The following is a 27,967-nucleotide window of genomic DNA, read 5'->3' as shown; positions in this document are numbered from 1 at the left end:
TAACAGTGGTGAAGCCGTGGTCAACTTTGGGCGGTGCCGAAGGTTAGGGTTTAATGCCAAAGGCATATTCTCAGATAGAGCAAGGGTTTTGCTCTGGTGCTTCGCAGCCTATGGTGGGCTCGTGTGAGCCCAGTGGTGTCGGGGTCATGGGTTCAAAGAACCCCTAGGGTTTTCCGAGTTCTTTGTCTTTTTCTTTTTTTTTTCTTTTTCAATTCTGTTTCTATAATTTGATTTGATGCATATGTAATTCAATAATTTCAATGTATGTACATATATTTGATGCAATTCATGGAAATATCAAATTCACATAATTCAATAATTATGATTATGATGCATACACAAGTTATGTATAATCTAAAATTCGTAAAACGTAAAGTTGGGTCATGCATCATGGTGAATGTTCATGCTATCAGGGCTGCAAAAATATCGAGATAAAAACCGTTGTTTTGAAAGAACCTGATTGCGTGATGATATAGATGAACTGGTTTAATGCAGAAAAAAAAAATTTCAACGTTAGATTCCTAAGCGCAGCAGTATGAGTATGCTAATAACATGTTGTAGCCTATTTTATCTGACAAGGTTAGGGTGGTCGGCGACAAGGAGAAGAGAGAGAAAGAGAGATGTGTTTGTAGAATTGTAGGGGAATGTGTGTTGTTATCCCTCCTACATTGTGCCTTTATTTATAGTAATAAAAAGAGAGAAGATATTCTTTCTTCCCCAAGTAATACAAGTTGTAATATGAAAGGATAACTAGAATCAAATCTAATATAAGATTTACACAATCACACTTAAACTATAAATGTTTACAACAATATATATATATATATATATATATATATATATCATTAATGCTAATTGAGAGGACTTTTAAAGTGGGACTTTTCAAGAATTATTTGTCACCTCACAGTTTAACATTAGTTTCCGTGTCAATATTATAATATATTGTGTAAAAAACATAAGGTGATAGACAGTTCATGGAGAGTTCCACTTTTGTGGAGTATTCCCTTCCACCCAACAGTAAGACATTTCCCATTCCTATCAAGCGTGCAAGCAGGGCTTCCATACTTTTTAGCCACCAAACTAGCTTGGAACAAAGCTACATTACTTAAGTTGATTTCCACCATTCTAAACCTTTCAAAGAAGGCTCTCCACACCTCCATCTTCACGCTTCTTACAACCCTTTCACTCCCCTCCGCCACCACAATGTTTCGTATTCCCTCATGGAACAGCCTCTCTATCAGCACTCTGTTGTTCTCCTGCTTCATGCAAGTCTCAAGGCTGTCGAAAAATGCACTGTAATAAAACAGCGCATCGATGAATCGGTTCACAAATGACGGTGAATTGTGGTTGGCCTCCACCTCAATCACCACCATTACACAAGGGCTGAGAGTTCTCATCACCCTCATCAGATTTTCCAAGCAACATGGCCTCGAAATCATTGTCCTCAGTATTAAAGGCGCGTAAACCACCACAGCTTCGTCACCCTCAATATCAAACAACTGGTCCTTGACATCTTCCATGTCTGCCACAATCGCTGCCTTGAATTGAAAGGGTAAGTTCAAGGCCTTTGCGACGCTTGCCAGCCTCCTTCCTGTCTCCTCGATCTTCTGCTTGCCTGTCACTCCCACTGCGGTTATTGTAAGGAGCTCAATGTGGCACTCCTCACGCTTTGCAAGCACTTCCATCAGCCCTGTCCATTGCACTCCGCTTCTGATTTCGAGATCAATCAAATGAACCTTGTTTTCCAAGGCAACGTTTTCAAGTATTACTTGGATTGCTGGGAGCTGCATTACTGGAATAAAGGGGATATCTTGGCAGCATGCAAAAAATGAAAGGTTTGTGCCTAGTCCAAGACTATACGTAGACATCTGATTCCCCTTATACATGTTGTTCCCCGTTCCCTTTTTTATTCTCTCGCGAAGCGCCTCGGTGAAATAGAAAACAACCCTCTGAACATTGTTGACCTTGAAGGAGGCATCAACTTCGCAATGAAGAAGCAGGCGGTTTGCGCGCTCGAATTGTTGGTAACCTACCTTCTCTGCTGCAGCTAAAAGGATGTGAGCAAGCTTCACATCTTTCGTTTCTTCTTCAGATAGACCTGAAAGCGCGTACCCAAATGGGTGCAAAGGCATGAAAAAATCACCATATCCTTGATTAGAGAACTGCACATACCTTGCTCCGGCAACCCTTATGATCTCCTCAGTTGACAGTTTTTGTCGGATCGAATACGAGGAGGCTTCAGCTTCATTGCATCTGTTGCTTAATCTGTCTGCCCTCAACTTCTTGAACGCACTGCCGTAGTTGTTTATGTTGGAAATTCAACTCAAAACAGGCTGTAAAAGGTTGCTGATGGCTGTTAGTTTCTTTACAGGTTGTATCCACACATGCTGCAACTTTAAAAACTAAAGTTTCCTCCATGTGCTAGCCGAAAGGTTGTGATTACAACCTGGAATGATGCTGCCATGTGATGTGCTAGCAGGAAGACAGCAATGTGCTGCCATGTGCTAGCCGAATGTAGACAACCTGGAATACATTTGGTCTTTTCATTTTTTACGTTCCCATGTGTTAAAGACAGCAGATATGCTGCTGTCTGTATGCTGTCAATTGATGGTGTAAAGGTGTAGGTTGTGTTGTATTTAAGGGAGCCTCTCGTAAGGCTTTAGATAGAAATCCCATCTGATTTTTCATTCAATTCTAGAAGTGTATTTGCAATCTGTTTTTTAATATCAAAGTGCCTTGTTTGCCAAAGCTTGTAGCTTCCCTCATTTCTCAATTTTTGTCCAATTTTATTGAGAGTGAAAGTGAGAGGTGTGATAGAGTTTGTAAACTTATCACCCACATAATTTGGTATTGAGTTAGTAAACTCTTGTCAATACCAACAAATTGGTATCAGAGCCAGAATACCTTTCTGGCAAGTGCAGCGGCTATGGCGTCAAATCTAGTGCAACTCCAAGTTCCCGTATTGAAGAAAGAAAATTATGAAAGATGGTGTATCCAATTCAAAGCTTTGTTTGGATCACAAGAGTTGTGGGAAGTTGTCAATGGTGGGTATGTTGTACCCACTGCCGCGCAAGAAGCTGCATATACTGCAGAACAAAGTAGCACTCTCAGGGACTTACGAAAGAAGGACCAAAAGGCGTTGTATCTTCTATATCAAGGATTAGAAGATTCAACGTTCGAAAAGGTTGCAGAAGCAACAACGAGCAAACAAGTATGGGACACACTTAGTACAATCTACAAAGGAGTAGATCGGGTCAAGAAAGTGAGATTACAGTCACTTCGAGCAGATTTTGAAACTGCTCACATGAATGAAGGAGAGAGCATCTCCGACTATCACTCAAGGCTCATTGTGATAGTAAATCAGATGAGGAGAAATGGCGAGAGACTCGATGAAGTACGAGTTGTGGAGAAGATACTCCGGTCACTCACATCTAAGTTTGAGCATGTGGTGACTGCCATTGAGGAATCCAAGGATTTGGAGGTGATGAGCGTAGAGGAGCTACTAGGATCCCTCCTAGTTCACGAGCAACGCATTCAGAAGAATGCAAACCCCACAACGCTAGAGCAAGCTTTGGAGTCAAAGTTGAATATTGACAAACCAAATGGAGGTCGTGGGCAGTGGAACTCACGTCGTGGGAGTTCATCTAACCGTAGCCGAGGACGAGCTCGAGGAAGAGGTCGAGGCTATGCACAAAATCGAGGTCAGTCTCAAGAGTGGAGATCTACTCGAGGAAAAGCGCATATCCAGTGTCACAGTTGCAAGCAGTATGGACATTATGCAAATGAATGTTCATATAAAAATGGTGATCATGTCAACATGGCAGAATCAAGTGGAAATGTTGGTGAAGAACTTACAGTCTTACTAGCACACCATGATTCCAGTAGCCAACAAGATGTTTGGTATTTGGACTCTGGTGCAAGCAATCACATGTGTGGAAAGAAGGAGTTTTTTGCCGAACTAAAAGATGGGGCCTATGGATCTGTAAGTCTTGGTGACTCCTCAAAGTTGCCAGTTGAAGGCAAAGGGAAGATCAAGATCATCCAGAAGGATAGTAAAGAAGAATACATCTCCGGTACCTACTACATACCAGGTATGAAGAGCAACATTCTAAGCATTGGTCAACTGCTCCAGAAAGGGTACATTATACATATGGAGAATATGTTTCTCACTCTCAGGAATGCAAGGAGAAGACTTATTGCACGTGTTCAAATGTCAAAAAACCGAATGTTCCCGTTGAAGTTGAACACAAAGATTGGGAGTTGCAACATCGGTGTGATGGAAGATGAGTCATGGAAATGGCATCTTCGATTTGGCCATCTTCATTTCAATGGCCTAAAGTTGTTGTCAAGTGGAGGAATGGTTCGTGGTTTACCCCAGATTGAAGCCACACGCCAAGTATGTGAAGGTTGTGTGCTTGGCAAGCAAGCACGACTATCATTCCTTGTTGGTGATACATGGAGAGCAAAGGCACCACTGTAGTTGGTGCACACAGATATATGTGGTCCATTGGATCCCATGTCTTATGGAGGTAATAGGTATTTTATTACCTTCATTGATGATTTCAGTAGAAAGACTTGGGTCTATTTTCTCAAGGAGAAGTCAGCGGCCCTAAAAATTTTCAAGGAGTTCAAGGCACTCACAGAGGCTGAAAGCAACCACAAGCTTGTGGCTGTGAGATCAGATAGAGGTGGAGAGTACACCTCCAATGCTTTCCAAGCATACTGCAAGGAGCAAGGAATTAGGCATCAACTTACTGCTGCCTATACCCTACAGCAAAATGGGATAGCCGAAAGAAAGAATCGAACCATCCTTGACATGACAAGGTCCATGCTTAAGGAGAAGAATTTGCCAAAAGAGTTATGGGCAGAAGCTGTAGCTTGTTCGATTTATTTGTTGAATCGATGTCCAACAAAGAGTGTCAAGAGGATGACACCACAAGAGGCTTGGAGTGGATACAAGCCGAATGTTACACACCTAAGAATTTTTGGGTGTGTTGCATATACTCAAGTTCCAGAAGCCAAGAGGAGGAAACTTGATGATAGAGGTGAGAAGTGTGTGTTTGTGGGCTATAGTGAAGAGTCCAAGGCATACAAGCTCTACAACCCACTAACTGGCAAATTAGTGGTTAGTAGAGATGTCATCTTCAGTGAGGAAGAGGCATGGAAGTGGAACAACAAAGAAGTCAGTAAAAAGAAGATCGTTTCCACTGATTTTGAAGAACCAGAAGTTGTACCACCTGTTGAGCAACAACCTGCTCAAACAACCACAACAACTCCATTGCACAGAACTGCAAGGAGTGGTCCGACATCTAGTGAAGAAAGCAGCTCCTCAACTCCAGTAAGGCTAAGAAGTCTCACTGAGATATATGGACAAGAAGAAGAAGAAGAAACCAACTTTTTCTGCTTGTATGCAGACCACGAGCCTCTCTTATTCAATGAAGCTGTGGAAGAAGATCGTTGGAAGAAAGCCATGGAAGAAGAGATCCATGCCATCGAGAAGAATGACACTTGGGAGTTAACAAAGCTCCCACCAAATCAGAAGGCTATTGGTGTCAAGTGGGTTTACAAGATCAAACGCACTGCAGATGGGAGTGTGGATCGATACAAATCAAGGCTTGTAGCAAAGGGCTACAAACAGAAGTATGGAGTGGACTATGATGAAGTCTATGCTCCAGTTGCAAGACTTAACACGGTAAGATTACTAATCTCTCTTGCCGCTCATCATAAATGGAAAATTTATCAACTAGATGTCAAGTCAGCCTTCCTTAATGGAGTTCTTGAGGAAGAAGTGTACGTGGAACAACCAGAAGGCTTCCAAGTACAGGGAAAAGAAGATAAGGTGTATCGTTTGAAGAAGGCTTTGTATGGCCTCAAGCAAGCACCACGAGCTTGGAACTCAAGGATTGACAACTACCTTCACCAAAATGGATTTCAGAAATGTCCATACGAGCATTCAGTTTACATGAAGAATGGTGCAAAATGGGAGTTCTTAATTATTTGTCTCTATGTAGATGACTTGTTGTTTACAGGAAACAATGAAGCAATGTTCTGTGAGTTCAAGCAATCCATGTTCAGTGAATTCGAGATGACTGACAATGGATTAATGTCATACTTTCTTGGCATAGAAGTGAAGCAAGGAAGTGATGGTATCTACATTTCTCAACAAAAGTACATAAGAGATATATTGGAGAAATTCAATATGGACAAGTGCAATATTGTCAACACTCCAGTTGCAACTGGATTGAAGCTGTCTAAGGAAGGAGAAGGTGAGTTTGTAAACTCAACCGTGTACAAAAGCTTGGTTGGAAGCCTAAGGTACCTTACAATCACAAGACCTGATATAGTTTATGGTGTTGGACTCGTGAGTCGATACATGGAAACACCAAGGGAGTCTCATTGGCTGGCCGCCAAGAGAATTTTGAGGTACATAAGACGTACTCTAAACTATGGTCTATTTTATAATTTTGGTGAAGAAGCAAAATTATTTGGTTATTCAAATAGTGATTGGGGAGGTGACCAAGATGAAAGGAAAAACACAACTGGCTATGTGTTTTTTCTAGGATCAACAACTTTCTCATGGACTTCAAAGAAGCAATCAATTGTTGCTTTGTCATCATGTGAAGCCGAGTATGTAGCTGTAGCCTCAACCGTGTGTGAGGCAATATGGTTAAGGAATCTGTTGAAATCAGTGTGTCATTCACAAGAAGAATCGACCTTGATTCATGTGGATAATATATCTGCAATCAAACTTGCAAAGAATCCAGTTCAACATGGAATGAGCAAGCACATTGATACTAGGTTCCATTTTCTAAGGGATCATGTGAAACAAAAGACAATTGAGCTTGTCTATTGTCACACAAAGGAACAAGTGGCTGACATCTTCACTAAGCCACTGCCAGTTGAACCATTCAGGTTATTGCGTGAAATGCTAGGCATGAAGGCGTTTTGATTTGAGGGGGCGTGTTGGAAATTCAACTCAAAACAGGCTGTAAAAGGTTGCTGATGGTTGTTAGTTTCTTTACAAGTTGTATCCACACATGCTGCAACTTTAAAGACTAAAGTTTCCTCCATATGCTAGCCGAAAGGTTGTGATTACAACCTGGAATGATGCTGCCATGTGATGTGTTAGCAGGAAGACAGCAGTGTGCTGCCATGTGCTAGCCGAATGTAGACAACCTGGAATACATTTGGTCTTTTCATTTTTTACGTTCCCATGTGTTAAAGACAGCAGATATGCTGCTGTCTGTGTGCTGTCAATTGATGGTGTAAAGGTGTAGGTTGTGTTGTATTTAAGGGAGCCTCTCGTAAGGCTTTAGATAGAAATCCCATCTGATTTGTCATTCAATTCTAGAAGTGTATTTGCAATCTGTTTTTTAATATCAAAGTGCCTTGTTTGCCAAAGCTTGTAGCTTCCCTCATTTCTCAATTTTTGTCCAATTTTATTGAGAGTGAAAGTGAGAGGTGTGATAGAGTTTGTAAACTTATCACCCACATATTTTGGTATTGAGTTAGTAAACTCTTGTCAATACCAACAGTTTAGGAGCTCCAACGCAGCTAAGGAAGACTGATGGGGCATTTGCTTGTTGGTTTCCGCAATGTCTGATCCTCCGATTTGGCTGTACATGAGCTGATTCCCCGCATCCTGGATCGGTTGCGTGGATGGGAAGGAAGGGTCAAAGGTGAAATTATCCAAATCAAAGTAATTTGACTTGAATTGTTGTTGGTAATGTTGGTTTTGTTGTTGGTAGTGGCGGTGGTCGTGATCTTTGGAAACATGAGCTCGTCCTTTCTCGGACTTGCTATTGGATCGTTGGAGATCATGTTCGGAACAAACTGTATCGAAACTGAAATTATCCGTCATCAAATAACTTGCCTTGGAATGTTGTTGATCTTTGGACAAATAAGATAATTTTTCCCTCTCTCCCAACCCTAATTCTTGTATCCCAACCAAATGGTCTAGCTTCCCTTTGAACTCCTGATCTTCCTTCTCATATTCTTCAAGCTGGGGAGTCAAACCACCACCGCTGCCGAGGACTCCAAAATCAAAGGCTGTGAAGGAGAAGAATGCATTCGCCATGTCGGATAAGGGTATATGCACAAATAAATTCACCAAATATATTCTCAGAGCTTAAGAGAACCTGACAATAGTATTATTCGGATATGTGCCGATGAATATATCTATATCAATTTGTATGTTTGGTTGATAACAACGATCACAGGCATGGGTACTAAAGCACATTTTAAGGCGAGGAATGCAACCATGATAGTGACATAATTCCGATATATTCAACAAAGGCAGCAGCCATGAAATGCCAAAAATTTGTATTTAACCCTCAATTTGAGCTAAAAGTTAAACAAATGTCACTGCCAATCACCATATTTAATCAAAATATTCTGCGCAAGATTACAAGGTTGTTAAACGAAGGGATTTAATTAAAGGAGGAAGATGTGGACTCGCTTGGATGACTACGGAGAGTTAAAAGACAGAACTCAGATACACGACAAATAAAAGGGTTGGACAGGAAAGTAAAAAACTAAAAGCAGTAACGTATTATTATATTACTGTCTATAGTTTTTTCAATTGGAGAAGATTATTATAGATTTTGAACCTTTTTAATCCAGCATTTTCGGTAATATCATGGAATTGGAAATTCGGAAGAAAACTTTTTAACTCTAATTAGGTCAATTGACCTTGCATTTTTCTGTGATTGATTATGTATATTTACAGAAGAAGATTAGTAACGACAGAAAAACACATGCTGGCACAGGGTTATAACTATAGTGTTAATCTCACTGCTCATGTAATATAACTTATGTGAGAAGTGAGATAACATATTTCGTGCCAGCCAGGTAAGTTCCACAACGGAAGAATTTTAACTCTTTGGTTAATATTGTACAATACTTCTTGCTCAAGTTATGATCTGTGAAATCAGAGACACCACCTTGCAATGAGCTGTGTTAAGATTGGTGTGTGTGTGTGTATCAATCTGTCGCTGTATTTGTACTTAAGAAGATACCATTTTACTTGATTATAGTACTTCTCATATTCTCAATTTAATGCACCAATTTTTTGTTGTTACATTGTAAAGGAACCAATACAAAGTTACCAACAATGTTGATCTTCATTATCAGCTGATTTGATAATATATAAATGCACATCTTGCCAAGAATAATACAATTAAATAATTATGATACAGTTGTTGTACGTTGGCTTTAAAAATAGGAATTGGATCCTTTCTGAGGCAATGCATCGGGATCCTACTGACCGGACAACATGGGTCGTTGGATTTTGATCCAACGACTACAATTATTATAACTTTTGAGGGACCCCTCTATTTGTAGCCGTTGGATCAAATTCCAACAGGTCCATGTTGTCCAGTTAGTAGGATCCCGAGGCATTGCCTCGGAGAGGATCCAATTCCTTAAAAATAGGGTACAAGTTCATCCAAAGAAAAGAAAAATTAAATTAAATTTTGGAACAGCTACCCAACAATACAAAATGAAGTATGAAACCTTTATTCAGAACATTTATTCTTGCACCCGAAGCTACCCAACAATATAGCTTAGATGGTTCAGAACATTTATTCTTGCACCCGAAGTTTTGTGTTCAATAATCAATTAATCGGATGAGGTTATAAGATTTAAACCTTTTCGTCTTGACGATCATGATCTTCTCTGCAAATCGTTACGAAGTTTGGCTTCTGTCCTTCTACATAACAAAACCATGGAAAGCCACACATTACCCTTTACTACCCTAACCATACCAATAGTCTCAGTGAGGTAATACAGCCACCAACCAACAAAGTCAGCCACTTCTGAGCCCATTGCCAGCTCTCTTTTGGCTTTAGCCACAACAACCAAAGACTCAACGTCATCCCTCAACCTCCACCACCACAAACAACCAAAGCTGGCAGCTATTGCCACACCCTCTCAACCCACTTTTCCTCTCTAGCGCCACCTAAAACCCTGTCATCCACCACCGGCTTCACCACAACCCTACACCAATGAACTTCCAGTGTGGCTAGTTTATTGCCATATATATGCTAATTAAGAATAACAAAAATTTATTTTTAATCATGGTGGTAGAAGATGCCTTTTAAAAAAATATATATATATACTGCCTTCTTTATGCATCAATGATCATCCATTTACGGCCAAGCAGACTTTTGCAATAGAAAATACTTGCTTGTGTATTTAGCCTTGTTAATTTGGAGGATTAAAATTATGCTGGTCTGCCTTTTCTAATCAAGTTTTAATTAATATTGGTGATCTTAATTAGTTACAGCAGTCGTGCATGCTGATTCTTTTCATTGCTTGTCACTGTCTGGGATTATGGCGTAACGTGTGACTTTTGGTGATTTATTAAAGCTTGGAGACGGATAGAGAGTGCCCGTGAATAATTTGATGAACTGCAAATATACAATCTCTCTCTCTCTCTCTCTCTCTCTCTCTCTACACACACACACACACACACACACATATACATGTAAGAAGTACTACTGCCCCCTGATTGGTGGTCACGATGATGATCAAGTAATAGTAATCTTTGCCTCAACAGTCAATCAACCAACAACATTTTCAAGTTGATATATAAAAATTTAACCTCAAAAACATGCTGCTGCTATAATATTATAAATAAATATGCTCAAGTACTCAACAATTAATATATTCTGGTAAAATCAGAATATTAAGGTCGATCCTTAATTAAGTGGTCCAGACTCAAGGCATGCTGTTAGTCTATATACAATATATAGTTCGTTGGACCTAGTATGCGCGGATGCCTAATTGCCTATACGTACCTGTTTTGGGTCATTGATTAATTATTTTATCGTTGGCTACACATTCGGTGACCCCATCATCCGTTGCATGTTATACACTAATTAAAGCTTAAAGACATAGTTTGGCTTCCAATGGCAGCTTCTCCAAATTAATTTCCCCATAATCTAAAGCGATCCTCCTGTTTCTGTTTGTTTGTGCACAGCAGGAAAACGGGAAAAGGGAAACCCTGTGATCTGAGTTTCCACTTTAATTTCTGCAAATGGACACTCACATGTCACATCACTCCCTCACTGAGCTCCCTCCAGTGACTAGGATGCCATCAATTGTTTTTTTTTACTCACAAAATCCAGTAAAGTAAATGATTGAGAGCGCAGGAGGAGGAGGAGGAGGAAGCAGGCCCTCGGTTATATATCTGAATTGGATTTGCTGGTGGGATTCTAACTTGTCCCGCCGTACCACAATTATATTATATTCACGTGGGAAAGTGTTAAATTACTTGAAAACAAAAAAAGAAACAAAAGTATCGCCGTTGCCGGGGATCGAACCCGGGTCACCCGCGTGACAGGCGGGAATACTTACCACTATACTACAACGACTTTGTTGTTACAATCGCCCGCCCTTTTTTTTATTATTGCTGTTGAGCTATTTTCACGTTTTGGCTTTCGGATATTTGGCTGCTTCGTCCAAAACTGGGTCGTCGTGTGCACTTCACCCTAAACCCTAAGTGCATAAGTGACTTGTTAACCCTAAAAACCCTAAACTGAGAGGCTTCCATGTTCCAGCCATGTCAGGCTTCCCACTGGAGTTAATCTTTGAAATCCTTTTACGGCTTCCCCCGAGGATTTGCTACGATGTTTTTGCGTCTCCAAAGCTTGGAATGCTATCATTCATGGCCAGCACTTCAACAAATCCCATCTTCAACGCTCCATTGAAACCAACTTTTCTCGCACTCTTTTATTCACGGAATTTGGTTGGACAAAAAAACCCGTTCATTATTTACTCATCGCCATTTTACGATAACGATACCCACCGACAGGAGAGGCGTGAAAATTTAGCACCCTCCGAAAAATCCAGAAAGGTGTACTTTGATGTTGGGCTATGCCAATGGTCTAGGTTGCATTTATAACTATGACGCTATGCGTATTTGCTTTGTGGAACCCGTCCATTCAAAAGTTCAAGATGCTTCCTCTCCCACACCCGCCGTCATCAAAATTCACAATGAAACATCACTATGGATTCGGGTGAGATTCAGTTAATAAAATCCTGAGAACTGCAGAGTTGTTGGGTAATAGTTCAGGTTGTGTTTATGAAGTCAGTGTTCATAGCCTAAAATCCAACTCATGGAAAAGTATTCAAAGCATGTCTTAGAATGGTTTTTCAATGCATTTCACTCGGATCGTGTTTTTCAATGGCGCTCTAAGTTCGCTGATGCATAACAAATTAGATACACAAAGCAAAATATAATTAGGTTTATTGATCTATGTTATGAATCGTTTTATTTTTGTGGCACTCTATTAGTTATTTTTGTCAGTAGCAGACTTGTTCTCAGCTTGTCTAATTTTTATTCACCTCTCATTTGGTAGTGCATGTCTTAATATTTTGTCCTGATAGTCTCCTGGGTTTAGCACATATTTTCGAACTTTTGTGTACAAAACATAGAAATTGATTGTTGCACTCGGAATGCAATAAGTTGTTTCAGCTTGGTTGGATGGATTTGTAGCTAAGAATGGAATGGAATTTTGGATTTTCGTCTTGGTACATCTTTTGTCCTCTCTAGTGTATTTCAACTTTGGGTTGCTTGAGTGTACAGAGTTAGACGAGAGGATTTGCCCTCGACATCTAAAACAAAATCAGAAAATATGCACCTTATTTTTCATGCCTCTCAAACCTCAACTCTTTGAAACGAGATAATGCCAATGATCCATCACACCAATAAAAGAGTATCTGAGGGGATGATACCAATACCTCCATAAAAAAATGGTTACATACAATTGCCTCTACAATTTCTCAATTTGTTCGGCCCAATATGTTTTACGAGCTACTCTTATTTAAGAGGGAGAAGTTAGAACTTGGTTTAAGTCACTGTCAATTAACCTAATACACATTTTTGAATTCTCCGTGGACATTGGATGTTAGATTACTTGTTACATATTACTTTAGTCTAAAGAAGCTGGCAAAATTGCACTGTAGAAATGAACAGTGTTTTGGGCCGAATTTCACTTTATTTACAAGGTTGCCACTGACTCTCTCTGCCGTTGATCATGATACCTGCGTGTTGATGATCGTGGAAAGGCAGGGTGCGATCGTCACTTTACCATTCTCTTCCTCCCCTTTCTCTCTCCCTCAGATCCCATCTGCTCACCTAAAATCCCCAGATCGAACATCCTCCATCTCAAATAAAAAAACTTTCCCCCTTCAAAACCCATAGAATCAGCACTTATGGAATAATCATGGATTTTTGTTGAGGTAATTTGACTGTTTCCTCATCTGTAATTGGTTTCTGTTAGTTTATTGTTCTTGAATTTTAATTTTTCTATTTTCCAACTTGGAACAGTCGACCTTCTGGTGATAAAATCGTGATGTGACCATCGTATTCTCTCTCACGGCTCACAACGATGAAATCGCACAGGACTTCGTTGATTTCTGTCAACTCCGACCACGACCAGTGTCATGTAAGCTATCAATTACCCCCTCTCGATCTTCTTTTTCTTCTTCCGCTTCTCCCTGCGCATTCCAGTTTGACTGTATGTGTTCTGGATGCATCTTGATTTCCTTAGTATGATTAGACGATTCGGATACGCCTAATAAACAAACCTAATTTGCCTCGCGCGTTCAGTCATCTCATTCCTTCGTCTAAAACCTCACACAGAGACAGAGATCCCCCAAAACCCTAAACGCCCAAAGGTAATTTTGTTTAATTTTTCAATTAGTTTTAATTATCTGACGAATACCTAGCATAAATTCACTCTCTCTCTACTCTAAATGCATTTAATTTTTTTGTTTTAATTTTTTGCAGTATTAATCACAAAGTTACGGAGCTGAAATTGCAAACGCTATCATGGCTACCTTAAAAAATGTAAGCTTGAAATTTTTAGGTTCTGTTTGGTTGTTGGAAAACTGAATCAAAGAGGTTTTTTTGTTTGTTTGTTTGTTTTGTTTTGTTAATTATCTCGGAGAAGTAGTTGATTGTTGTGTTTCTGAAAATTTGAAAACAGAAGAAGAACGTGTTTGTGAAGTCAGTTTTGACGAAGAAGCAGGCTAATATGGACCATATCACAGGGGATAAAATCCCAAGGAGGTTTGTGTTTTCCAGATGCAAGTTGCCTGGTCCTCTGAAGCAGCTTCAAGCTGATTTGAGGAAACTGGTGCTTCCCTACACTGCCTTTAAGCTTAAGGTATGCAAATATTCGTTCCGGTCTTAATATATTTTGCAATGCTTTATGATATTTGATTTGTTTATATTTTAATTGATTTGAAGAGCTGATGAAAATGAGAAGTAAGAATCTGAAGTAAAGAGCTGAGCTTTTTCCGCAATGTTTTTGCAGGAGAAGAGGCGGAACAATCTTAGAGACTTTTTTAATGTGGCTGGGCCTATGGGGGTTACACATTTCCTCATGTTGTCGAAAACTCCAACTGCGCCATACCTTAGGTTTGTGAGGACACCTCAAGGCTCAACGCTATTTTCATAAGATATGCAGTGGGTTCCATTTCTAATGTCTTTGTGGGTTTTCAGGGGTGCAGATCCTAATTGACAAGGAAGAACAGAAACGGATATAACAACAGTGAGACCGAATGGGAGATCCAATGAAAAAAAACAGCAATGGATAAACCGAGGCCGGTAGATTTCAACTGCCTCACAACCGCCGCCAGAGAGGTCAGGTTGTCCAGAGCACTACCTCTTCCTCCGCCAACACCGCTGTGTCAGATGTTAAGCTGCAGCTCCAGGAGGACCACAGCAATGGCTTCAATCCCATCCTCCACTTTTGCTTCTGGTGAGTGTATTTTAAGCGCTTTTGCCAAAAATCTGCTTATTTACTTGGTTTTTGTGGGTTTTATTAAAATTGTATGGTTGTTGTTGTAGCGTAAAAAAGTTTGCATCTTTGCATTGATATTTGGAGCACCACACGGTATTTGGATTTGGGGTTGCATAGAAATTGAGTAATTGAAATGTATTAGATATCCAATGGAAAATTTCCAGTTATTAGATATCCAATTTGATATTTGGCGGGTAAATTTCCATTCTTTAGATTAGGGTGCACAACAGTTGATAAGAGGATAAGTTAGAAATGGAGAGATGAAATGTATTAACTTTTATGACTAATTTCCAAAGAAATTGCAATCTGCCAATGTAAAACGGTCAGTTATTTAATATCCGGTTTCATTTATAGTAGAAAAGGCAATGGATAAGAGAGATGATGGTTAAATTTGTATTTGTTATGTTAACTATTTGAAGTCTAGAATCTAAAGTTAATATATTTGTTATGTTAAATGTCGTATGAAATATTTATTGTTGAAATCTTCTTGGTGCTTTGTTTTATAAAAGATTCAGGATGGGGATAATTTAGCTGTCATTGATTGGCATCGTTTTTTAAGTTTTTTGTTTGTAGGATCGACTTGGGAAAGAACAGAGGAGAGCACAAGCATTATCAATTTATTTGCTATAGTATTGTCCCTCTTCCTCTGGCCTTCTGAAGTGTTTCCATTCCAGTGTCACCATCTTTTGTTTCATTCATTTGTAGAATATATTCTTCTTTTTTCTATACCTTTATTACCTCCTTTTAACTTTGATTATCTGTACTTGATGAGTATTATTAGACCCATTCTCAAAATTTTGCATCCCCTGCTTCTTTCTTATGGTCCTTATACTCAAACATGTGCAAGTTTGTATTTTTCTGATGGATTGGACTATTGGGAACTTAGGTACTTTTACTTTTTATATATTTTTGTTGGGTTTTTTCTTTTTCGGAAAATGAGTATTTGATTAATCGCTTGACTTTCGCTTTCAAAAGGACTGTTTGAAGTTTTGTGTCAATTTGGTTGTGATGGTAAGATTACTTTATGTAACATTGTGTTGTGGCATGTGAGTATCGAACTTTTTTCTTAATTTAATTTCGGAAAGAAATGCGTTTTAACAGTAGTCCTATATGATGAAGTTAGCATCCTTATAAGTTGGGAACCTAAAACAGGAGTGGTGTACTCATAAATTCCTACTTTTCTCTGCCTCCTTCCCCTCTACTTGCATCAGTTGTGACTTATTTTCTTTTTTGGTTTTATCTCAGGAGTTTGTCAGGGAGAAAGTTCGTGAACAAAAGAAATCTAATCGAGAGCTATTTTCTTTTTGGCACATATCATGAATTATGTTTGGGTGTTTAAACAATATTTGCCTAAAAGTATACTCTGTTTTTTAGTGGTATTTCAAATAAGGTAACTTCCCCAAACATTGATATTTTGGTTTTCTATTGGTATGTGTGAAACCAGCTTGATTCAGGTTACAAGGTTGAGGGTAGTGGATAGTCGTCATATTGCGGATAGTTAATCATGTTCAATAACCTTGGTTACAGGGCCATTCACTTAAATTTTGGTTTCAAGTTGTAGAAAGACTGCTTTTCATTCTTTCTCAAAATAAGCTTTCACAGCTTCAGTTTCACATCATTCGTCACTGGATTTGCTAATACAAGTTTTTATTGAGATAATCTTACTGGTGAATTGTTAAAAGGTAGGAAGAGAGAAGGCGGCCTGCGATTTTATTAACTAAAGTTCAGATTCATTTTCTGTGGTATGGGGTGTCCAAGAGAAAGGGTTTCAGGGATTAGGTTTGGGTGGGATTTCAAGGATTAGGTTTGGGGTTTTGTATGTGCGATTTGTAGAGAGATGGGGGTGTCCGAGATAGGATTTAGGAGATTTGTTTTAGGAATTGCAGAGAGAGATAGGGAGTGTCCAAGAGAAGTGTGGGAGGATTTAGGCGGGATTTTAGGGATTTGGTTTAGGGTTTGTTTTCTTCGATTTGCAGAGACAGAGAGCTGGGACAAGGGTGAGAGAGAGATGAGAGGATTTTCTGCAAGGGTTAAAGGGAACGGGTAAGGGAGGTATGGGTATGGGTTTTTAGGGCCGGTTTCTAGGGAGGTGGTCTGCTGTCAGTGCCCTCACAGGGTGGGGTGTGATATGGGGGAGAGAGGAGAAGGGGTTGGTTGCTGAGAGAAGGTGACGGTGGGTGCACGATTAGGGGGACATAGAGAGTTGATTGGGTACAAGATTTGAGGGTAGGGTTGAGGGAATGAGTGTGTTGGCTGCAAAGAGATGGTGGGGTTGAGTTAGTATCTCCCTCTCTATCGCTTCTCTCTTCCTCCATATATGACATCTTTGTTTTGGGGTCAAAATATGTTCGCTTTTACATAGAAATTTGAGTGTTTTATTTATTTATTTGGGTTTTTTTAGCTGATACATATTATGTTTTGTGTTTCTGGGTTTTATCACGTTGCTGATGCATAAACCCATCAGTTCCTCTGTAATTCGTTCTGGTTTTCATTATTCTTTTTCGATTTGTTTTATTAAAATTGAAATGGAATTTGTTGGCTTGATTTTGTATTAGGTTGCCAGAGGGTTCTGTTTTTAGGGTTCTCTCCGTCCCACTCACTCTCCTTCTCCCTCTCTGTTTCTCTTCTTCAATCAGTCTGACGTAGTTTTGCAATTTAGGGTTCAATGCATTTACTGGAATATACATACATATAAATGTCTAAATTTGTTCAATTTTTCTATACACAGGCTGGGTTAATTTGATTCTTGACCAATGATTGGATATTATATTACAACTGTGGGTTCTGTTTTTAGGGCTGGATGAAAAGAAACACCCATCAGAGCTTTCAACAACTCGAAGGTCAGTGATTTCTTCCTTCTCTCTAATTCTGTTTCTGCTATTTCAATTTGTAGAATTTAATTTAGGGTTTTAAGTTGGAAAATTTAATTAAACATTTTCAATTGGAGAGCTTGGTGTATACAACAATTAGGGTTGTTAATTTTGATTGCTGGTCTACTAAATGTTTTATAACATGTAAACAGGGAGTACATACTTTGTATGCCATGGATAGGGAATGGATACGTAATTAGATCAATTGATGGGTGCCGCTGTTTTGGATATCTACATCCAGCAATACCTGGTATTCTGTGTTTTGTTGTTTTAGCTCTGTGTTTTGTTGTAGTGGATTCGAATTTCTACTAGAATCATTATTATTATTATTATTATTATATATTTAGGGGTTGGGTAAATTGATTTTGGAGATTTTGTGTGTGGTTTGGGTTCTTTGATTTTGTTTAGATAGATGGTGCTTGATTGTGGTTTAAGTTTTTTTAGTATATTCCCTGCACATTGCAAAATTCTGGTACTATCTGGGTGTTTTGGTGTTGAAAGCCTAGGGTTTAGGGTTTAGCATTAAGCATTTAGGGGAATGCAAAGAAGGGATGTCTGCGTTTCTGAACTCTTATGCAAATCTAATTTGAAATCATGAAACACATTTCATATGTTTCTCAAATCTCAGCAACAGGTTTTAGAATCCTGAAATCTAAGTAAAGGTACATCATTCCTGTTTTCGTATTTTTTTAATTCCTATCATCATGGCCACGATTAAACGTGAATATGCATGCCAACCTTGCATACTCAGTGATTAATTTCTGGATGAATTTTTCTTTAGACGAGGGTTTGCAGACATGAATACTTGAGGGGCAGATGGTCACCATGTTGGATCCATTGATACTGATACAACGTGGGATTTAGTTGGTTATATTCAAATCAGAAATAAAATTGCTTTGTATATTCCGCATTTGATTGAAAATCTGTAATTTAAATAGAAATTCTTCTTCTTCGATATCACTGTGCACAACACATAATTTCAATTAGTTTTTTTATTTTTTATTTTTTGGCGGTAAGATTCCGTATAATTAACCTCTACAATTTTATTCACATGTTCATGATCACCACTTAATTAATTAGTGGTTGGGTGTTGACCATTGAATGTTTTTTTTTTCAGTTCGAAGCTTGAATCTCACCGAGCTTCAGGTATTTTGCTTTAATTTTTTACTTCTCTTTTGTCTTCTTTTCTGTTTGATTTCTTTCCTTCGTTTTATCCTAAATTCTGAGTTTTCATTTTGTTTAAAGTAGTTTTCTCCTGGTCTATTGACATTTTTAATTTTTTATAGTTATTTCCTGTTCTCCACTATCATTTTTTTTGGTGTGCTAATTAATCAATTTTATTTGTAACATTGTGCATTTCATATGATAATTATTTTGAAATGTTCTCCACTATCATAATTCTCTCCACTATCAAAAAGGTTATATGGAGACTTGCTGATAATAATTTTGGAATGTTAGCAGACTCAAAATTGCAAGTTGGCAACCGATGGTGCTAAATGATTTGTTAGATTATTCAATAGTAATTTTTTATTTTTCCTTATCAGTTATTGTTTCAAAGGGTGAAAAAGAGTGGGGAACACAAGAAGAGGGGAGAAACAGGACAAAAGAATGGTTTGTTCTACTTTCAATGCTTTGGGTTAAAAAAAGAAAAAAGGTTCACTTCACTCACTTTGATTGAACTTTTCATTTCTTAAGTTTCTCTTGCTATATATATATTGTATATTTCTTATTTATGTGTTTTTGATTATGAGATTGTCTCTTTTGCAGAGCATGTGGTGTGGAAACACACCAGCGAAGCCTCACTTTCGATGTCGAACTCAAGTGTGGCTCTAATCTAGCCCCCGAAATTCCAACCTAGCATGTAGCAATGCATTATGTTTTCCTGTGTGATCTTCATACAAAGGTACGAAGAACTAACTATGTTTAGTTTAATGGCTTTTTGGATGCTTAAAAATAAATTTTAGCCAAGTCCCCGCATGAAGTTGATGTTATAAATTTTTGGACTCCATTCTTAGAAAATTTTGGCATTTTCATCAAATGAGGTTCTTTCTGTTTTGGACTGTGGGTTAGAAGTATTAAGACACTGACGCTTGAGTGTTTGAAAATTAGGTGCAAGACATATGAGCTTCTAATCAAGAAAGACCTGCTTTTAAATCCCACTGTGTGTTCTAAGTGCTGGATGGGTTGTGCTTTTACCAACCCTAATAAAATTATATTTGAATCATGTTGTCTGATAACTCTTTTTCTTTTTTTCCTGTTTGTGGTTTTTAGTCTTTGTCATTTAATTGGTATAGCTTTGCTAGGATCTCTGTTCCGGCAGTGTGTGATTAGTGCTAATGGAATTTCAGCACTGTTTCTGAGCTATTGCTCGAATTGTTGTATCTAAGTATGCATTATACATTCAATTGAGCCAATGAAGCATGTGTGCCAACGAATTTTGAAGAGTTCGGCTTGGTTTTCTCTCTTTGGTCTTTAATATTTATGTGTGAGGCACCTGTTTGTTGACTAATTGAGTCCCTTCTCTTAAGTTTTTCAGTAGATAGTGTAATTTGCTTTTATGAGCACTTCTTTAAGCTGTCAAGTTCCCAAAGTGTACAAGGAGATATCAAGTTTAACAAGTCACGAACTATGATCAATCCAAATACAGTGAAATTAGGGATTTTACACTTATAAACTTAGTTAGCTTTAGACCATAGGATTAGCATTTTGCGCATGTGAGTATCATTGACCTGCTCATTTTATTTTTCTGGATAAGAAACAAATTGTCATTGAAGGGAGAAGAAAGTGTACAAAAACAAAGTTTCTGTAAGCTTGCATTCGTATGCCAAATATTTTAATTTCTTTTCTTGCCATTACCTGTTGAAATGGTTGCCTACACTGCAGGACACATATTATGTGTGAACTACGTGTTTCTTCTGTTTCTTAAGGAAACAGAACTTTTTTGGAAACTATATCTTTCTAATCAAAGACGTTCAGTTTCTTCTCATTCATTGTACAATGTGTTTATATGCCAGCTCACTTGAATGTATATAAAAGCAAAATTGTTCGTCTTATTGACCTCATTCACTCACGTATCATTCTGTTTGTTCATAATTGTGTTGAATTTATTCAACTTAAATATGTTTTATTCATCCGATTACGCCTGAAACAGTTGGTTCCTGCAGCAACGCGCAGGCGTAATTTCTAGTAATTTCTAAATCCATCCGCTGTATTTCTACTGCATTAAAAGGTGCATGGGGCCAACATGCTCATGCTGGCCATGGAAAATATCCTTTTGCATGGCTCTAATGGGTGGGGCTATATATAATATTGAATATGTGGTGAGGTGGGGCTACTAATAGAAAGAAAGAGAGAGGGAAGTGGGGTTGGTGATACGTGCAGTGCATATAGTAAGTGTTGATAACTTTATATTAAATGAGTGAAAAGAAAGAGAGAAAGCAACTTGGAGGGGTTTTTGTCATCTCTGAGCTTATCCTCCTCCTCCTTTGCTTTCCCCTTCCTCTCTCTCTTCTCTTTCTCTCTCTTAACCAACTGGACAACTCTCCTGTCTCATCTTGGTCCATTTCTTCCTTCTTTTTTAGTGTCATTTGCTTCTGCAACTTCCTTCCCTCCCTCCCTAGAAAAAAAAAGATAGAACATCACCAAGGGGAGGAGCATGGATGCAACCCTCTCTCCAGAACCCGACTCAGATGTTTCAAAGGAGCTCAGGCCAGAAACTCAGTCATCCAAAAGAAGGTACATACATATCTACCTAAGTCAAACAAGAAACGATGTACTGAAACAAGGGGAGAAGTGCGGAAGGAGAAACTGAGAGCGTGAAAATCACTGGCTTTAAATTTCATCTAAAACTTGTACGGGTATTTTTATTATTTTTGTTTTTAACACATGTATGTTGTTGTATTGTTGTAGGAAGTTGGCTCATGAGAAGACTGTTGTGACAGTGAAGATAGGAGCTAATGTTGGGAAGCTAAAGAATGAAGGGCCGCCTTCTGATCTTTGGTCATGGAGGAAATATGGCCAAAAACCCATCAAAGGATCTCCTTATCCAAGGTTTTATATTTTTCTCTTTGGCTCATGATCAATTGTTTTCACATTTTATTTTTTAATTTCTTTAGTTAAATTTGAAGTCCCCATAGGAAAAGTGAATTTATTATAGGAAGTTATTTCAAACTCCCCTGTTATTTCCCGACACGTCAGAGGAAGAAGATCAATGACCAAAAACGAGAGGAGTGCAAAAGGAGAAAACGGGGTTTAAAAACCAGTGCCCTTGATTATTTGTACTCATGTGCATGTTGCCATCTGTGATCATATTTTATCAAGAATTTGCAAGCTTTGGTTGGCATATGGTGGGATTTCAAAGTTAGTACAATGTTTCAGTTTTGTTGGTATTTTTGTTGATGGTTGCTCCATGACTGACCGAGCAACCACCCGATGATGCAGGGGATACTACCGTTGCAGTACATCGAAGGGTTGCTCGGCAAAAAAACAGGTGGAGAGAAGCAAAACTGATGCTTCAGTACTCATAATCACCTACACTTGTAGCCACAATCATTCAGGTCCTCCTGGTGTGAATGTGATCTCCACCACCCAACAAGAACATGATCAAAAGCAAGAACAAGAACAGGAACAGGAACAGGAACAGGAACAGGAACAGGAACAAGAACAAGAACAGGATCAAAAGCAGGATCAAAAGCAAGAACAAGAACAAGAACATCGGAAATTGGAAGAACACTTCCACTACATCGAGTCCCCAGTCAGATCTTCCCAGGAAGAAGAACACATTTTTATTGCTCACGACACGAGTTTTGGGTTCCTGTTGGATGAAAAGCAAGAGCCACTATCACTATCATATTCTCAGCTGATGAGCTTCTCAACACCCAAATTATCGGAAGAAAACAATGACTTCTTTGATGAGCTTGAAGAACTGCCAACATTTTCATCTTTCCCAAGCTTCATGAGGAGGACTAACAATCTTTCCTTTGGAATTGAAAGGATTCCCTCTGTCCCTTCTTGAGCCATGTGAAATTCAAAGTGTGTGGTTTTTAGAGTTTTAGTGTTTTAGTGTTTTTAGAACAACGTACTTAAAATATATGTAATATATGTCGTCATCTTGTTCTTGTTCATCCCGCACAGCCCACTACCAGCGGTTGTTTCTTGTTGGCATCTTTTACAAATTTTTTTTTTTTAATATATTTTTGGTTCACAAAATGAGAAAGTTGGATCACTTTGTCATCGCTCATGACTCATGAGCATAAAGTTCACGAGTGGGGGTGGACAGTGGGTGGTGGTAGGTTCTTCAACCCTGTCATTCTAATACACATACACATTTGAAAAGATTGGTTGGAAAATGGCTTTGATGGTATACACTTGGAATGCCATAATAACAATATCTCATTCAATTACACAGTCTCATACAAAAAAAATAAAACAAATGACACTACTTAATCAATGTGGGAACCGCCATCATAGCAAGCACCCGAAATGCCCCCAGTGATGATCGCCATCTAAGTCAATAACACACTTCATGCAGAAAAATCAAAACACACAATACGTGAATATGTTGGTATAGTTAAATTTCTCTCTCACACATTAACGGGCTATTTATAAGTTAATCAAAGATGGCACGAGGTGCATAACAGCACAAGTTCATCCGACTTCTTTTGGGGATGAGGTGGTGTTGGGTGTTTTTCCTTTCCGTCCGTCCTGCTTTTTCAGAGAGCTGTGCATCGTTGATTTGGTTAATATAGCAGTTTCGAATTTTCTTTTTAATAATAATAATTTAAGAAAATATATGTTTTATTTGTTTTCTGGTGTGATACAGTTGCAGATCCCTAAGACCAAACTATAAGAACAATAATCCGCCTATGGACCATGCATGCAAGTCACGTGCCGTGTATGTCATTCAAGTTTTCAAGATGCCAATCATCATTTGGTGTTTTTATTCGACCAAAAAAAAAAAAATCCAATTTGGCGTTTCTAAATATCATCAATCATTATCTTTTTTTGGCCACTCAAATTTTCCAACGTTAACCAAGTTCACCACCGCCGTAAAACAAGGTAGGAAAAATTCTTGTATCCGACAGTCGGAGCTAGAGACACTATCAAACCCCCAAACAAAGGAGTGCAACCTTTGCTCTGGGGTTTGTATCCCATGAGGCCTAGTGGTAGGGCTCATTTCATTGTGAGCTTGTCCGACAGTCCACCCGATCCTAGTACAAGAATTTCTGGAGAAGTAATGAGGAAGTTCAAATTGACAATGTACGAGTATGACTATGAAAACCCAAATTAATCGAAATTTCTATTCTTTCATGATTCAATGATTGGTTCAGAGAAAATCAACAGCAATACTAACGTCTCTCTACGCTGATTGACGGATATTAACATCATTCAGCATTAAAAATGAACCCCCGTAAATATCACTCTCCTTGCCATCCAACTCTACAACATATCCATGTCATTACTCGCAACAAACCAACAAGTTCGGACACCAGATTCCCCTTTAACTGTCCGCAACAGTCTGCTCAGCAGGTTCATCTCCACTCGCTGTTGCGGCTGCCATAGGTTGGAAAGCTTTGAGAGGATTCGATATAACACCATCTATAAGCCCGTATTCTTGGGCTTCCTTCGCACTCATGAAGAAATCTCGATCTGTGTCTTGGTTGATCTTTTCAAGACTTTGACCAGTGTGGTACGAGAGATAGCCATTCAAGTTTGCCTTATGGTGTAGCATCTCATTTGCCTGCACAGCATGTCAACTATTTAGAGATTTAATCGTGGGTTTAAAACAAGGCACACCAACCCCTTCAAGAAAATAGTAGACCAAAAGCCTTCAAGAAATCTTTAAAATCTAATCTTTCCTAATGGCGGGTTAAAATTTTCAAGACATCAAGAGTTCTACTTTAATATATAAAGGTTTTAGTACCAAAATAGACAGGCATGATGACAAGTAACAAAACATTAACCAAGATGTGATTGCTAAAGTAACATGAGGTCCCACTATAATATAAGGAGAGAGGTTTGTCCTTTTTGGCGTTCGGTTGACACAGAGAGGTTTCAAAACCGGAAACAAATAACATACCTGAATATCGATGTCAGTTTGCCCACCTTGAGCTCCACCAAGAGGCTGATGGATCATTATCCTTGAATTTGGCAAGCTGTATCTTTTTCCTTCAGTGAATTAATGCAGCAAAAAGGAAAAATACTTAGCAAACTTTAGGACACAGAACCACAAATTATACAAACCACAGGTCTACAGGAATTGAGTACCTTTGGTACCAGCGCTAAGCAGGAAAGCTCCCATACTGTTTATTTAAAAGCAAATACATATATCAATTGCTGGTGCGTGGTAACAGACATTTTCTTTTGGATGCTAACATTAGCAACAACCAACAAGTAAGAAATCTTGCCATCAATAAACTGCTCAAATTCTGAATACGTAGCTGATATTAAGAAATTACATACTTATAAGCATTAACAAACGATATCTTTTCACAAACTAAAGCTTAAATCTGCCTCAGCATCTCCACTCATACAGCCAGACGAATAATGAATAAAACACCCGTCATTTTTTCTAATATAAAATGGGAGAACAGAAAAAGCTAAGGAAATTGTGTTTAGAATTTCATCCCCAAAGCTACTATCTGTATCAATAAAGTTAACACTAGACCCGTACTGACACACACTTAAAAGATTCACATGTAGTAACAGGGGAAGAGAAGCGTATATTATAGAGGCATGTACCTAGCAGCAAGTCCAACGCAAACAGTGGAGACATCAGGTCGGATATGCCTCATTGTGTCAAAAATGGCCATACCTAAGCAGATAAAGTGCTAGTTATTCAAGTAACATATAACAATTGCCTTATGAACAAAAAACTGTAAACAGAGCCAGACAAGTTCGTAAGATAGATCGTACCAGCAGTAACAGATCCTCCTGGTGAATTAACATACATGACAATATCCTGTTCAGAAATCAGAAGAGACTAACTGATCAATCAATTGAAAAATATTTTACAATTCCAAAAATCACTGCAAGAAACATGCAATAGAGAGAGAGAGAGAGAGAGAGAGAGAGAGAGAGGAACTATAAGTCTATAAACGAAGAGCAGAAATAGAATAGTACAGACCTTCTGAGGATCAACAGCATCAAGGTAAAGAAGTTGAGCAACAATTATGTTTGCCATATCATCATCAACAGCTCCCCCACAACGTATTATTCTCTGACAGTCATATAAACAAGAAAAGCATTAATTATAAGAAACTAAAAAGCGATGCAAAACTCACCAAATTTAACAGGAAGAAAAACACAAATAGCTACTCCTTACATATTGGAAAAGCTGACTAATAACGCTTTGAAAGCGTTCTTGCACCATGGGGGGTGGCCCCTGTCCCTGTGCATATGCAGGGAAGTATGGCGAAGATGGAACTTGGACATCCTCCCTACAACATCAAAGTCATAGTGACATAAACAACTGAAAAATATGCAGAAGATTTAGTATCCGAGTAAATATTATTCACGCAGGCACTAATCAACACTGAACCCACCTTATGGACCAAATTCCTTGACGGGAATTCCTTTCCGCCGGTGTCCAAAATTCACCAGAGTAGATAGCTTTCACTGGAGAACTCCTTTTGCTGCTCCCAACTAAATTTTTCAAATTCCTGCAAAATTTCCCCATGGAAAAAGCTTTCCTTTACGGTAACATTCGCCAAAATTTCCAAATTAATTTCTGCGAACAAAGCAGAGAATTCTAAAGGACTGGGTTTAGCAGAAATTCAAAATCTTTGAATCCCATCAAATTTCTCACCAATTAGCTAAGATTTCTGGGTTTTCCTTCCTCTATTTTTTCGAATTACAGAACATGTAATATCTTACCTTAGCCAATCCAAGTAGTACTACTAAGGTAAAAAGAAATTGAAATAGAGAGAGTAAATTTGAATAGAAATGACCTTGAAGCAAAGCGGTGGAAGGGGAGAGAAAGGGTCTGCGGTTGGGGAGAAGAGCTAGGGTTTGGGGCGAAGACGAGGGAGTTGAATCTGAGTGCGGAGGCGGAGGTGGAAACGGAGGTCTGCGCCATTTGTGTGCTGCTCGGAGTGTAAATTATTGGGGAAGAAATGAAGAAGTTGAATTGTTTGGCGCCTTATCTGCAAAAAATAAAGAAATGAAGCTCACACGGCGGCAGTCTGCACAAGGATTGGAGGAGTCTGGAGTGTTGGAGCAAGCAACACCTTACCACCTTCCATTCTGTGATTATCTTCCACCCGATTCTTCATTTTGTTGGGCCTACTTCTCCTTCAAAGCCCATATCTATTGGGCCCATTTAGATGTAGCTCATACTCATAGTTTGGCCACAAAAGCATTTAGGGTGCGTTTGTTATGCCAGATTATCTCAGACTAGATTAGTTTTAGAGATTAAGTTGGAGTCGTTTAGACTAGACTAAGCTAGACTGACTTAGTGAAGCATTTGATGCAGTGTCGGACTAAACAACAGGATAACAATAAATTCTAATATTATATTTTTTTCATTCATATTTTATTAATATTATATTATTTAATACATATTTAGTAATATTTTATTACTTCCACTGTCTATTTCTTTTTTCATTCGGGAAACTTCCCATCTCCATTCCTGATTTTTTTTTTTTTTTTCCTCTGATCTTCCTTTTTCTTCTTAATTTTGCTCCGACCCTCTCCCTCTCTTCGTCATTTTCTCTTCCTTTCCACTCTTCTCCTCCCTCAAAACAACATCATTCATCTCCCCCACCCCCCTTTTTGTTCTCTTTTTTTTCCCTTCCCTTTTCTTTGTTGTTGTGATTCCTCTAAATTACTTATGGCACCATAGATTCTGATTTCCCAAATTCAAATCCCACGGAAAATTGAAATCGTGTAGAGGCTCCTCTCTACAGTGCCACGGATTTCACAACCACTCTGTTTCTCGCCCCTCCTTTGATTTTCTCAGAAAATCTCTTAGTTTTCTAGGAAAAATGAAGAATTTTTCTATTGAGTTTGTTGTTGTTATTGAATTGATTTTTTTTTCTTTTCAAATTTTGGTGGTTGGATCTTGAGAATTAGGCGGTGGGTGTGGTGGGTTTCAGATCTAGGTATAGGTGGCCAGAGTTGCAAAGAAGCAGACGACTTGCAACGTGCAGACTTCGTACGCAAAAGGGTTTCAGGTCTGGTGGTGTGATTTCAGAGTGAGGACAAAAAGCTAGCAATGCAAGCAGTAGCAGAGAGAGGTCTTAGTAGTTCCATCGTTATTGGGGGTCTCGCTAAGACCTTTTAGCG

At 38.7% G+C, this 27,967-nt stretch overlaps 4 protein-coding genes, 1 non-coding gene and 1 pseudogene across 6 annotated transcripts; 2 read left to right on the top strand and 4 right to left on the bottom strand.

The window, feature by feature from the left end:
* Positions 1–932: 932 nt before the first annotated feature.
* Positions 933–8,077, bottom strand: LOC137714674 (DELLA protein RGL1-like). The gene is made up of 2 exons (XM_068453826.1): positions 7,530–8,077; positions 933–2,292 (listed from the first exon to the last, which is right to left on the bottom strand). The coding sequence occupies exons 1-2, from the start codon at positions 8,075–8,077 to the stop codon at positions 933–935; spliced, it is 1,908 nt and encodes a 635-aa protein (XP_068309927.1).
* Positions 8,078–9,663: 1,586 nt separating this feature from the next.
* On the bottom strand, positions 9,664–13,542 carry LOC137714673 (uncharacterized; annotated as a pseudogene).
* On the bottom strand, positions 11,304–11,375 carry TRNAD-GUC (transfer RNA aspartic acid (anticodon GUC)). Its single transcript has one exon. It is a non-coding gene; the product is annotated as a tRNA-Asp (tRNA).
* LOC137716190 (peter Pan-like protein) lies at positions 12,927–21,319 on the top strand. 2 transcript variants are annotated; one of them, XM_068455602.1, is made up of 13 exons: positions 12,927–13,245; positions 13,334–13,683; positions 13,796–13,855; positions 13,995–14,174; positions 14,325–14,428; positions 14,513–14,771; positions 15,387–15,442; positions 16,059–17,653; positions 17,836–17,933; positions 18,801–18,829; positions 19,228–19,337; positions 19,451–19,586; positions 19,793–21,319. In XM_068455602.1, exons 6-8 carry the CDS (start codon positions 14,600–14,602, stop codon positions 16,131–16,133), a joined length of 303 nt encoding a protein of 100 aa, XP_068311703.1. In that variant the 5' UTR covers positions 12,927–13,245; positions 13,334–13,683; positions 13,796–13,855; positions 13,995–14,174; positions 14,325–14,428; positions 14,513–14,599; the 3' UTR covers positions 16,134–17,653; positions 17,836–17,933; positions 18,801–18,829; positions 19,228–19,337; positions 19,451–19,586; positions 19,793–21,319. The 2 variants fall into 2 exon arrangements, with proteins under 2 accessions (XP_068311703.1, XP_068311702.1); XM_068455601.1 differs by having other exon boundaries at positions 12,942–13,245; positions 13,334–13,451; positions 13,616–13,683; positions 15,387–17,653.
* Positions 21,280–22,980, top strand: LOC137716189 (probable WRKY transcription factor 65). Its single transcript, XM_068455600.1, has 3 exons — positions 21,280–21,418; positions 21,593–21,733; positions 22,124–22,980. Exons 1-3 carry the CDS (start codon positions 21,339–21,341, stop codon positions 22,695–22,697), a joined length of 795 nt encoding a protein of 264 aa, XP_068311701.1. The 5' UTR covers positions 21,280–21,338; the 3' UTR covers positions 22,698–22,980.
* Positions 22,981–23,950: 970 nt separating this feature from the next.
* LOC137715114 (ATP-dependent Clp protease proteolytic subunit 5, chloroplastic-like) lies at positions 23,951–26,909 on the bottom strand. The gene is made up of 9 exons (XM_068454341.1): positions 26,632–26,909; positions 26,227–26,343; positions 26,007–26,121; positions 25,809–25,901; positions 25,598–25,643; positions 25,424–25,496; positions 24,950–24,984; positions 24,762–24,850; positions 23,951–24,422 (listed from the first exon to the last, which is right to left on the bottom strand). The coding sequence occupies exons 1-9, from the start codon at positions 26,757–26,759 to the stop codon at positions 24,183–24,185; spliced, it is 936 nt and encodes a 311-aa protein (XP_068310442.1). The 5' UTR covers positions 26,760–26,909; the 3' UTR covers positions 23,951–24,182.
* Positions 26,910–27,967: the final 1,058 nt, after the last annotated feature.

Source organism: Pyrus communis, chromosome 14 (assembly GCF_963583255.1).
Source record: "Pyrus communis chromosome 14, drPyrComm1.1, whole genome shotgun sequence".
Lineage (NCBI taxonomy): Eukaryota > Viridiplantae > Streptophyta > Magnoliopsida > Rosales > Rosaceae > Pyrus > Pyrus communis.
Note: the sequence above shows the minus strand (reverse complement) of the source record. Positions and strands in the feature narration are given on the sequence as shown.